The sequence below is a fragment of the Prunus mume genome, linkage group LG5 (assembly GCF_029339155.1).
Source record: "Prunus mume cultivar Tortuosa linkage group LG5, ASM2933915v1, whole genome shotgun sequence".
NCBI classification, from domain to species: Eukaryota; Viridiplantae; Streptophyta; class Magnoliopsida; order Rosales; family Rosaceae; genus Prunus; species Prunus mume.
The window spans coordinates 4,017,359-4,029,094 of record NC_142702.1 but is presented as its reverse complement, the minus strand read 5'-3'; the positions used below and the strand labels follow the sequence as shown (position 1 = coordinate 4,029,094).

Sequence of the window (11,736 nt, the reverse complement as noted above, 5' to 3'; positions counted from 1 at the left end):
TTCAAATGAGTTGAGATGTTCACCTGAAACGATGCAACGACTCTCAAGGACATTCCCTTCCGTAAAGCACCCAAACCCTAAATCCCCAAAAATATCATCTTTGCCACGATCGCTGCCAATCATATCAGACGAAGCAACATCGATCTCTCCATCAAAATCAAGAAGGTCATGGTCTGTGTATCTCATCCTTTCCACCAATACCCCCATAAAGACCTACGTTGGTGTCACCACTGATTTCTCTCGCCGGTATGTTGATTTGGTTTCAAATTTTCATTTTCATGATTCATTTCCTACATTTATGAACAAATTTTTTTTCCTGGGTATTTCAAATTTATCCTTTCCTTCGACCAGAATTTTGAGAAATTTGTGAATAATTCTTAACTGGGTCTTTATGATTATGGGATAATTAGATGTTTACATGGGTTAGAAACTTAAGCAGTTTTCCTTTTTTTTTTTCTCTGTTTTTTTTTTGGCCTTTCGTCTCAGAATTGGGGAGCAGAGATGGAGGTTGTTGTATGGCCTATTGTTTGTGGCTTGCATTTTTTGTTAGGCTGGAGTTAAACGGAAACTTTATTATGTCATTTCACATATTCATTCATAGTACACCAGTTGATTGTGCTTCTTTTCTAATTATTCTTCTTAAATTCTTTTGCAGTTTGAAACAACATAATGGTGAACTAAAAGGGGGTGCAAAAGCATCCAGTGCTGGAAGACCATGGATTTGTGCATGCCTAATACATGGTTTCAAGGACCAAAGTGAAGGTATTTTGTTCAAAATTTTGATAAAGGAGCTTGTGATTCTAATGTGATTAGTGTCATAACCAAGCACTGGCCCTGAGTTATTCCAGCCCTTCTAGAAGCCTGTGTGACTACCAATTAAGAAAGTCATTTTTTGCTTGATTTGAGGCCTTTTGAACAATATATTGGCTCAATCTTCATTACTCCAGCTGTAGCTGGGTGGGGATGTTCAAGTTTCCGAAGCATAGATTAAAAATCACACCAGTATAAAACAGCTCCGTGCTTTTAATTTTTTGCTCTGCACTGTGCTACCTGTCTCCTGCTACTTGTTTATTCTCTTCAATTAGTTCCTTTTGAAAAAATATATATATATATATATATATATTATTGCTGCAAACAATGGTACACATATTTTGAAATGTCGATGTAAAGTATATATAATTTTATATGGTCAGCACAAGGGTGATCGGTCAATGTTGTTGAATGATTTTCTTTATTTGGATGTGAATAAAGAAGTTCTGGTTAGTTGTTAACTTGAGGTGATAGGTAAAAGGATTGGAAACTTCTTTTCTTGATTTTTTCCTAGCATTAGAGCGAGAGGGATAACGATGATGTTGTTTCCTGGTCTTTTTGTGGTGGGATAAGCTCTATTCTGAAGTTCTTTTATGGGTTTAGGGTTTCATGGCAGTTTCTTTCTAGGGAAAGGAAACTAAACCACTTCTGATTTATGAACCATTAAGGTTACTAATTTCATATAAGTGGCCATTCACACGAAAGTTTGACAATTTACGATTTGATTTGATTATTAGAGGAATGGTTTTGGGAATAGTGCCATTCACCGGAAAATTTCTTCAGACTATTTTGATTTGTTCAGTAAAATTTCTTACTCTCAATTCATTATAAGAATGATCTTCATAAAGATAATATGGGTGTGGCTTGAGCGTTGTGTGCCCTTGTATCTTAGTAGGATCTTGTTGTTGATTCTCTTTGATGACTGACGCCATATGTTTTCCACGCATTTGTTGTAAAAGATTAAATTAGAAAATTAGATATCATATTCTCTGGTTTACTGAACTGTATGCAATGGAAATGGTTACGGACATTTTAACTCTCATCTCCACAGTTTGATATGGTCAGATTAATAATTGTATTCGCTCCCTGCTCCTTTTATCCATAGATATTGGCTTGTGATGGACTGTTTTTGGTCGAAACTTGACTGGCCAAAAGCTAAGCTCCACATCTTCAACTCTAACAGCAAGTAATTTTTCTTTTGTACATTTTTTTGGTTTTGTTTGTAGCTTGTGAGTTTGAATCCAAATGGAAAAGTTTATCAAGAAGCTTGCCTAGGAAAAGAAAGAATGACAACAAGGTGGAGCAAGTAAAGGATTTGTCACTTCCATTGCTGCAACACAGGCAAGCAGCTCTAAATAGAGTTAAAGGTTTGCTGGATTGCACTCGTTTAGAAATTGATTGGAAACTGGGCCCTTTGTGATTTGGTAATTAAATCGCATTGTAATTAATATGTTTATAACTAGAAATGTTGTAGAACGCAAAAAGATAAATCATACTTTTAAGGAACGAACTATTGCTAGTCTGAGATTGTTGTATACTTATATATGAGAACATTGTAGCCAGTGTTAAATTAAATTGTGGAACACATTTATTCTTACTCCTCAAGCTTTTCAAGGTCCGTTATATGCTCAAGGGAAGCAAGTATTAAACAATAAAGTTATGTATGCCTCAGCCAAATGTAATAGGGACATTGCTAAAGCGAATTCTAAGAAGTGTATTGATGGTGCATGCAATAAGTGAACTTATACAGTGGAGTTATGAAGTGAAAGATGGACGTGGTGCTGTTTACGGGAGTTGCTACATCAGATTTCAATCCCGAACTCATTCTATAAATAGTTTATAAACTAAATAAACCGATCACCATGCAAAGGGTAAAGAGCTTTGCATGGTGTTGGGTTCGATTCCTCCTTTCTCTAATATCACTTGTATGAAAATATACTGACGGCATTCTTCAAGAACACGACAAAAGCTCGGTACTCTTGAAGCATTCTGACATCAGCCTTACATCGAAGAAACTGGGGAAAAAATAGCCAGAAGCAAGTAGCTACCACAAATCCAACGGTCAAAACCACAGAGATCAGCCTCGGCAACAGACACCTGCCCTTCAACGCCTTCTTCAAAACGATCTCCACCATCAAACAAAACCCGTGCAAAACGAAGAACCACGTGACCTCCCACGTGGGCCTCACACGCCCCATGTGGTAGTATATGAGCTCGTGCATAAGCCCGGAGACAAGGAAGCTTGCAAAGACAGCGGGTAGTGAAGCCCACCTGCGGCCAATGACGCACGTGGAGAAATTGAGGGTGGGTTCGTATACGGACTGGCGTAGGATACTGGTGACCACGAGGTTCCATCTTCTGCCCCAGAAGTTTTGCAGAGAGGTGGAGAGGTAAGGCTCGTTGAAATGCTGTTTGAGATCTAAACCCAGAAGGCCCCAAGCGAGGGCTGCTACAATGATGAGTTGGGTTTCTAGAAGAAGGTATATGTACAAGCAATGAAGGACTAAGATGAGCTTTGGGTGGATTTGCTGACTGTAATTAAGGACACCAATTAGAATGGCCAAAAGAAAGCCCTTAATTATAATATGTATGGTGTTTTTGGGAGATGGGTTGGTTTCAATTTGGGGATTTTGAGGTGGGTTTTTTCGGTTTTGGCCATTTAGATGGGATGCTGAAGGAGATGGGTTTTCTTGGATCTCAATTGGAAGGCAAGCAATGGCCAAGAAACGTCCAATGGAGATTGATGGGTCGGAAGCTAAAGGGCCTTTGCCAAAGGCAAAAAGTAGAAGCTTGAAGCTTCCAAGCCATGAAATGAAAAAGCTTGTGCCGCCTCCAAGATGGATGGAGGAGAAGTTGAGAGGAAGGTAGAAGAAGAGGCACACAACTGGGAGAGCACAGACGAGTCTGGTTGTACCTTTTGGGACTATTTTACCAATTGAATAGCAGTAGAATATACATACAAATACTGAAGTCCATACCTTAATGAAGCTTCCAAACTCACCCTCCATTTTCTCCCTCTCCTTGTTTCAACTTTGTTGTTAATCTTTGTTTTAAGCTGGAAAAATTTAGAACAAATAGCAATTGTAAAGGATCATTAGGAGAAATTAGAGACTCATGAACAAGGCCGGCAAGAGAATATTGAGGAGAGCAAAAGGGACAACTGTTCATGAAGAATATATTCAGATTGTAGATATGAACATGGAGGAAAACTAAATTATATAATTCTTATATTAAATTAAAGTCAGAACATCTTTATAAAAAAAAATACACATTGATTGCCTCGTGGTGCTCTTGCTGTGCACTATGCGCATGTTATATAATTATGGGGTATTTTTGTAGAATTGCCGTTTGAACTTATATTTCAATTTTAATTTGTCATCTTAAAAAAAAAATTAAGAGAAATGTCACTTTAATTTTTCAAATTCTATTATTTGTTATCTGACTTTAACACCATCTAATTTTTTATTCATTTTTAAGAGTATTTTAACCTTTCTATTTTCAAATATATTTTTAAACGGCTCCAACGAATCCTACCCACCCTCTTTTATTTTTTGGTTGGTACAATGTGGGCCTAATGCCCCAAAATAATAAAAACTAAACAGATACTAAGCTAGGCCTAGCAACTAGGGATGTGCAGTTGGACTACAAATACCGGAAATCACCGGTTTCCAACCAATATTTTCAGTTGGCAAACTGTTGACTTTTTTGGTCAAAGACCGATTGGGGTTGGACGACAGAGCCGAAATGCTACGGTTGCAGATGTAATTGCAGGATACCAAAGTCGTTGGCAACCGCAACCAATTGAGAGAGAGAGAGAGAGAGAGAGAGAGATGAGAGATGAGATAGAAAAGCTGGTGCGACGTCAACACGAGGAAGAAGAAGAAGCTGGGATTCTTTTTTTTTTTTGGGTTTGTAACTGTAGACGTCCTTGAACTTTGCCTCGAGTTGCAATTAGTTCCCCAAATTTTTTTTTTTAGGCAATTACATCCTACCTAACGGAGGCAACTCAGACTTAGAGAGCAAGCCTTCTCTCTAACTTGAAAAACACAAGCAACCTCGTGCACTGTTCATTTCATTCTCCATTTTGTTCTCCTAGCAGCTGCCAGAAGAACTCTGCTCTTCATTTTCCCTTTCCTAGCCAAATTTCTCACAAAACTTCTCCTTTCTTACCTTAACACTTCTATTTCCCTCAAAGAAAGCCTAAATGTTCTCTTAGTGCTAAACTCATGACGATTTTGCTTCCATGTCATATGTCACTCACGCTGAGCTAAAAAGATTATCTGTAAGCATGCCAAAACCACCTGTAAGCTGCCATTATTTTGGTTGGTGAAGATAACCAAAATATTTCCTAAGGCTTTGCTGCCCTTTCGAAGTATTTTTAGGGCTTAATTTTCGAACCCAAGCAAAGGAGACAGTCTCCTCGATCGCCCTTTACAAAGAGCCCATTATAGCTGCAGGAAGAAAAAGTCCCCTACAAAAGATTTGAAAAAACTAAGAACAAATAATCCGAATTCATTGTACAGAGGCAATTTATTTATTTATTTATATCTAATTATGATATGCCAACTTTTCAGCAATTAGATTAAATTTAAATGACATCACTAGTTAACAGACCTCTTTAACATTTTTTTTTTTTTTTGAGAAATAGTAAAGTTTCATTTAACGGTCAAAGTTACAGACTCGAGCGAACAAACGTGGCCTCATCAAAACTTTATCTCATAAACCTTGCTTGAATCAATAATTAAAGGGTGTTTTAGGAATAATGGTGGGTGGAAAGATATGATTGTGTTTTTTCAAATTTACATAATGGGTGGGAAGATAAGGTGGGTGAGAAAATATGACAGGTGGGTGGAAATAGCAGCACTCTTCCTTAATTAAATTGGATTTAATTAGGGTAATTATTTGACCTAAGAAATATCATTTTTTTCTACATTCTTATTGGTCGCCGAAATATATGTTCCCGCACATAACATACCTCAAATGAGTTAGATACACTACATCAACATGTCAAATAACACAGTATACTATTGTATAAGTTATCTTGGTTTTTAGACATTCGGTTGATGTTTATCACGTGGTGAACTAATATTATGACTCAGACTTGCATAACTATATATGCTAATACATTATTCCAAATATTGCTTTCTAAGGCAAATGAACAATGTTTTATACAATCTGTATATTCAAAGAGCTCAACAAGTTTGACCTAACCCAGAATTTCGGGCTTCGGCTATTCCAATTTGTCAGTTTTATATTTAATGGGTGTTAGTTGGATTGGCCCAAGCTTTTGATGTGCTCTTAAGTGGTCATAAATTCAAATCATCATGGTACTCATGTGTGTGAATTTTCCCTCTCCTCTTTCTAACTTTGACGCAAACAAAAAAATATATATATATATCTCACAAATATAAATTCAAAATGAGAAAAGAAAAACTGTATCTAAAATCATTTTACAACAAATATGTGTGTAAGAATGGCAAGTGTCAAACTGTCATCTATTTCAGTCGGGTCCCGTTAGCCTGCTAAGCCTACCCAACCCGAGAGACAAATGGGCTAATGAGATCCCTGAAAAGTTCACCTAATGCAGCATACTCCTCAAACGCTTTGACATGAGCCCCAAACCGAAAGAACTGCGGAAGAAACAACCAAAAGCAGGTCCCCATCACGAATCCAACGGTCAACAATCCAGAGACCAACCTCGGCAACCGCCACCTGCCGGCCGACCATGCCTTCTTCAAAGCAATCTCAACCGTCAAACAAATCCCATGCAGTAGAAAAAAGCACGTGACCCCCCACGTGGGCCGCATCCTCCCCATGTGATAAAACACGATTTCGTGCATCAAAGCTGATACCACAAACGTTGCGAGCACTGCGGGCAGCGGTGCCCACTTGCGATCAACGACGCGTCGGGAGATGTCGAGGATGGGCTCGTAAACGGTGGGTCGTAGGCTGCTGGTGACCATGAGGTTCCATCGTCTGCCCCAGAAGTCTTGGAGTGAGGTGGAGAGGTAGGGCTCGTTGAACTGAGGCTCCAGCTCGATGGCTAAGAGGGCTCGAGCCAGGGTTGCAACGAAGGCTAGGATGAGTTCGAGGAGCAAGTACATGTGCAAAGAATAGAGAAGCAACAGGGCCTTTGGATGGATTTGGTCACTGTAATCATAGGCACGCAACAAAATGCCAAACAGCAGACCCTTTGTTACATAATTTAGAGGGACTCTATGGCCATGTTTTGGCTTTTGGGGAATTGGGTTTTCTTTGTTTTGGCCATTAATATGTGATTTTGGTGGAGATGGATGTGGGTTTTGTTTGAATTGGCCATCAATATATGATTTTTGGGGACCATTTTGGTGATTTGCAGGTGGGTTTTCTTTGTGTTGTTGTTGGCTATTTTCATTTTGGGTATTTTTGTGTGATTTTGCCGGAGAGGAGTTTTCTTTGAATTGGTTGTTTTGATTGGTTAGAGATGGGACTGAATCATTTTGGGTGTTTTTGTGTTTGCCTAATGAATTTGGGGGTGGGTTGTTTTGTTGGATCTTGATGGGAAGGCAAGCAACAGCAACAAAGCGACCAAGAGAGATTGGTGGGTCAGAAGACAAAGGTCCTTTACCAAAAGCCAAGAGGAAGAGCTTGAAGTTGGCAAGCCAAGAAATGAAAAATGATGTAACGCCCACAAGATGTATGGAGGAGAGAAAGAGAGGAAGGTAGAGAAAGAGACACACAATTGGAAGCAAACAAAGGAGTCTTGTGCAACCTTTGGGAAGTAATTTTGCAGTGGCATAGCAGTAACATAGACAAAGATAGACTGAGAGCCATACCTTGAAGAAGTTGCTCATCTCGCCCTCCATTTGCTCTTTTTTTTTTTCTGATCTTGTGTTCTTGATGAAAAATTCGTAACGAGGATGTTTTGACTTAACAAATATAGGTTTTGCGAAAGATTAAATAGAAAAAAATCTCAAGATCTTCCGCTAATATTATTAATATGACAGCAACTCTGCCCCAATGAGGGCGAAGGAGGTCTATATTGACCCCTTTTTTTTTTAAATTCTGCCATTAATATGAAATGAATATGCAGTATCCCATGTGAATAAGGCGTTCGATAAAATACGAAGAAACACTTTATAAGCTTTAGCACGCCATGTGCAAAAGTTTCTAGCTCCACTACAAGTCAACGATTATGGCCTCCATCCATCATAATTAGAGATCACTGATCAGCAATAGGTGGCATGATGCAGAAGAGTCAGCCAGCTATGGTCATTGACCTCAACCATGGCGATCAAGGCGATGGCCACGGTTTGATTTTTTTTTTTTTCTAATTTTTTAACTAGTTTGTAAGGGTTTAGACTTAAAAGAAAACTCCTCTCCATTGAAATAAAACCTAGGTATTATTACACAAAGTATACATGTACGTACATGAGATCATGCGTATCAAGATCTCTATCCCCTTGTTTTCTTCTGAAAAGTTCATACAATCTGTGAGAGTCATGATATTATTGAAGCATATCACAAGAATATGTACTCAAATGATAATTACCAATACCTAATGTCGGAAATGAATGTGGTAAATAATTACTTGAGTGAGTATCAAATGATTTCGGACTGGTAATGTTGCAACATATTCAAGTTGACAAAATGTCACTTTTGCTCCCTGTAGTTTGCTACTTTTATCATTTTGGTCCCTATCATTTAAGTTGTCAGGACATTATAACCCAATTCGATTTTTCTAAAACTGAGGTGGGTTTGTAGGTAGGGCTTGGTAGAGGAGAGAGAAGAGAGAGAAAAATAAAATTATAAATTTTTTTAAGAATAAAATATTTTATTTTATTTTTTCACACGTGGCATATATTTCAACAAAATGGTAGGTCCCATTCATGCCATGTCAGTATTTTTAACAACAAATTTTACAGAGTTAACTGTAGGAGGGCAAAGTGAACCACCAAACCTTGGTCAATGGAGCATTCTGAGTCATTTTAACTTTCAGGACGTAAAGTGATATTTGACTATAGTTTTAAAGGCCACTACAGTAAATAAGCCTAAAATATATTCTTCCCCACCCCCTCCCCTCTCTCTCGTCTGCTCCCCATCCCCTAACATCAGACCACAACCCACCACCACGCTAACACCACCCAACAAGCCATTGCCTAACATCCAACACCCTCCCACCACAAAACTTCTCAATAAACCCGACCTCTTTCTCTCTCTCTCTCTCTCTTCTCCCAAACCCATCCCTTGGTGAGATGCGACCGAAAGTTGCTTCACAGCCACTACCCTTCCATCAGAAAGTGTACTGTATACCCTATGTACAGAAATACAATTCAGTGACATGAAAGGGAATGAAAGAGAAGCTCTCTTTGCTTCTCTCTCTCAATTTCTTTTCATAAGAAGTCAAAGTCATTACTTCAAAGTAGCAAATATTGATGTAAAATAGATTATTTGAAGGATTAAAATATTGATGTAAAATACCTTTTGAAAGTCAAAGTCCATATCCTCCCTCTCCTAACTTACTTGAAGGATTAAAATCTTCTATTGCAGTTCTCAACTCAGCATAATTGAAAGTATTTGGTCGGGGAGAGAGAGAGGGGGTTCGCAGAGGGGGGGCTAGGGACTGTTGGGGTAGATGTGGCTAGGAGATGGGGTTGGGGAAGTTGCGGGGTTGATTTTGGGTTTCTCTTTTTTTTTTTCTTTTTTTTTGTGGTTAGTTTATTCTTGGTTTTTATTTTTTGGGTTTTGGTTACCTTTGTTTTTGGACCGAAATGCCCCTCAGCAACTAACGGCAGTTATTATATTTTGACAGAAATTGAGGATTGTCCTTGAATTGCTTAAATTGAAAACTGCAAGGACAAAATTGATCAAATTGAAACGATAGGGACTAAAGTGGTAAAAGTGGCAAACTACAATGACAAAAAACGACCTTCTGCCTTCAAGTTTTGATCGAAACTCCTAAAATACTTTGATACTGAATTTCACTTAGATACCAAGAAGATATGGGTAAAGCCTATCCCAATATACAACTTCAAGTGATTTTTTTTGTATAAATGATCTTTGAAATCACTTTAGTGGTATGAAAAAATTGCCAATATAAAAATAGACTACATAAGCACAACTCTTTCAACATGGGCGTAACTAGGTTAATGGCTACAATTAGGCCTGGACAAGGTCAGGTTCGGCCCAGTTATCAAGTAAAACTGAAATTGGAATCGATACTATTCATCTAGTCCGGTTCAGATTTTAACTAAAATGCTAAAGGAAACAAGACCAACTTTGAAAGATTTAGGTTCGATTCGATTCTGGATTTTCACCATTTGGACTAGTTCTTTAGCCTAATTGATATTTTTACTAAAAGCAATGGAGCAAATCGACGAATCCATACAAGAAAAACCATATATGAACCTTAAAAGATACCCAAAAAAACAATTATCTAGCAAAACAGATGCAATCCTAGTAATATCTTAATTCACCAAAGCAAACTCTCATGTCAAGCATGTACAAGATCAATGCACCATCTCCAACTCTTTCCAGAGCCACCGAAAATGTCAACACAAAACACGCAGCCAATGGAAGAAGAACATAGTACTCCCTTAAGACTTGCTTCTCCCTCAGAATGCTTTGGGCCTAGTTCTCGCTATCTTGGAAAAAAGGGCGACAAAAGTTTGATTCACCACTCTCTGGCAATCCAAGAATCACGAAGTCCGAACAAGCTTTCTGACCAAAAAAGACCCCAACATAAGGTAAATTAAAGATACCATTTAATTACAAAGCTAAATTGGCTGAAAAATAGTCAGAGGTAATTTCAACAAGCTTAGTTTGGGGGGTTAATTGGCAGAAAACCCTTAGATTATTTTGAATAATTTAGACTACCATTTATATTCAATAAAATAAAAGAAAAGCAATAAGTCAATTTTGACAGGATTTTCCTCCTTTAAAGTTTTTTTATAATAAGGTTTTAATGAAGCCACTCTAGGAGCACCTCGTTTGTTTCCACTTTTTCTAGTGTACTAGTTTCCTTTGATTGGCAATAAAGTTTCTTCCTTTTGATTAAAAATAAAAAAATAAAAAGACTACTGTAAAATATAATAATTTATGATATGGAATGGTCAATTTTGTCATTCAAATCATGTTATAAACACAATGAAAGATTGCTAAAAACAAACCCTAAAATTAACTGAGTACCACCTATTACCAAACTATTTATTAAATTACTAATTTACCCTAATATAAAATGACCAAAAAAGATATGTTGAATTGTGAAACAAATGTAATTTTAACAAGTACACTCTACTCACCATTTTCAACCCTAATCAAACATAAGTGAAAAATATCTACATTTTTCAAAAGGTAAAAACATATCTGTTCGGAATTTGATGAAGCCAATTGATTTTGAAATATGAATCTGGATTTAAGCAACATACCACTCAATTGTAATAACATAATGAAATGTATATATAGAATTCGGCAAACCTTGGCTGCATTGGGGAACTTGAATACTCTGGAAGCAGCATTCTGGCTGAAACCTCCACTACAACTTCCACCAAGTCCCAGAACATCTTTTCCCGACGAGGAGAACTTTTGAAAAGGAAATGCATGACAAGTTTCTTCAGCTTCCAAAATAGATAAGCATGAGTCATGAGTGGATGGCCCTGGACCTTGCGGACTATTTATTCTGGTGGCAACAAAACCTTGGTGTGAATCAGAAATTAGATGAGTTGGTGGCAAGCCTGCATCGCTCCCAGTTGATTGTGCATCAATTCGGTTGAGCTTTCCCTGTAAGGATGCTTAGAGAGGGGGCAACCAATGCTTCAGAGTGTATTAGGGTATATTAGGAGTATTTTTGGTAGTTAAATAAGGTATACTTAGTTAATTTTATATTTTAATTTAAATATTAATTTATATACTCATTTAATTTTAGAGTTCGTTTAGCTACACTCTAAT

At 37.6% G+C, this 11,736-nt stretch overlaps 1 protein-coding gene, 1 long non-coding RNA gene, 1 other non-coding gene and 2 pseudogenes across 5 annotated transcripts; 2 read left to right on the top strand and 3 right to left on the bottom strand.

Moving 5' to 3' along the window:
- Window positions 1–2,407, top strand: LOC103330703 (Excinuclease ABC, C subunit, N-terminal). The gene is made up of 3 exons (XM_008233310.3): window positions 1–246; window positions 656–762; window positions 2,037–2,407. The coding sequence occupies exons 1-3, from the start codon at window positions 32–34 to the stop codon at window positions 2,228–2,230; spliced, it is 516 nt and encodes a 171-aa protein (XP_008231532.2). The 5' UTR covers window positions 1–31; the 3' UTR covers window positions 2,231–2,407.
- On the top strand, window positions 892–1,068 carry LOC148916679 (small nucleolar RNA snoR137). Its single transcript, XR_016127574.1, has one exon. It is a non-coding gene; the product is annotated as a small nucleolar RNA snoR137 (small nucleolar RNA).
- Window positions 2,408–2,504: 97 nt separating the features above from the next.
- Window positions 2,505–3,956, bottom strand: LOC103330704 (acyl-CoA--sterol O-acyltransferase 1 pseudogene; annotated as a pseudogene). The gene has a single exon (XR_016126960.1). The product of XR_016126960.1 is annotated as an acyl-CoA--sterol O-acyltransferase 1 pseudogene (transcript).
- Window positions 3,957–6,184: 2,228 nt separating this feature from the next.
- On the bottom strand, window positions 6,185–7,870 carry LOC103330705 (acyl-CoA--sterol O-acyltransferase 1 pseudogene; annotated as a pseudogene). Its single transcript, XR_016126649.1, has one exon. The product of XR_016126649.1 is annotated as an acyl-CoA--sterol O-acyltransferase 1 pseudogene (transcript).
- A 2,283-nt stretch (window positions 7,871–10,153) lies between these two features.
- Window positions 10,154–11,443, bottom strand: LOC148916678 (uncharacterized). Its single transcript, XR_016127197.1, has 2 exons — window positions 11,266–11,443; window positions 10,154–10,509 (listed from the first exon to the last, which is right to left on the bottom strand). It is a non-coding gene; the product is annotated as an uncharacterized LOC148916678 (long non-coding RNA).
- Window positions 11,444–11,736: the final 293 nt, after the last annotated feature.

What these genes read in the sequence shown, in the direction of transcription:
- LOC103330703 (XM_008233310.3), top strand. Translation starts at nt 32, where the DNA reads ATGCAACGACTCTCAAGGACATTCCCTTCCGTAAAGCACCCAAACCCT. An exon ending in ACCACTGATTTCTCTCGCCG is followed by an intron (nt 247 to 655) that starts GTATGTTGATTT and finishes ATTCTTTTGCAG; the next exon opens with TTTGAAACAACATAATGGTG. An exon ending in TTTCAAGGACCAAAGTGAAG is followed by an intron (nt 763 to 2,036) that starts GTATTTTGTTCA and finishes TTTTGTTTGTAG; the next exon opens with CTTGTGAGTTTGAATCCAAA.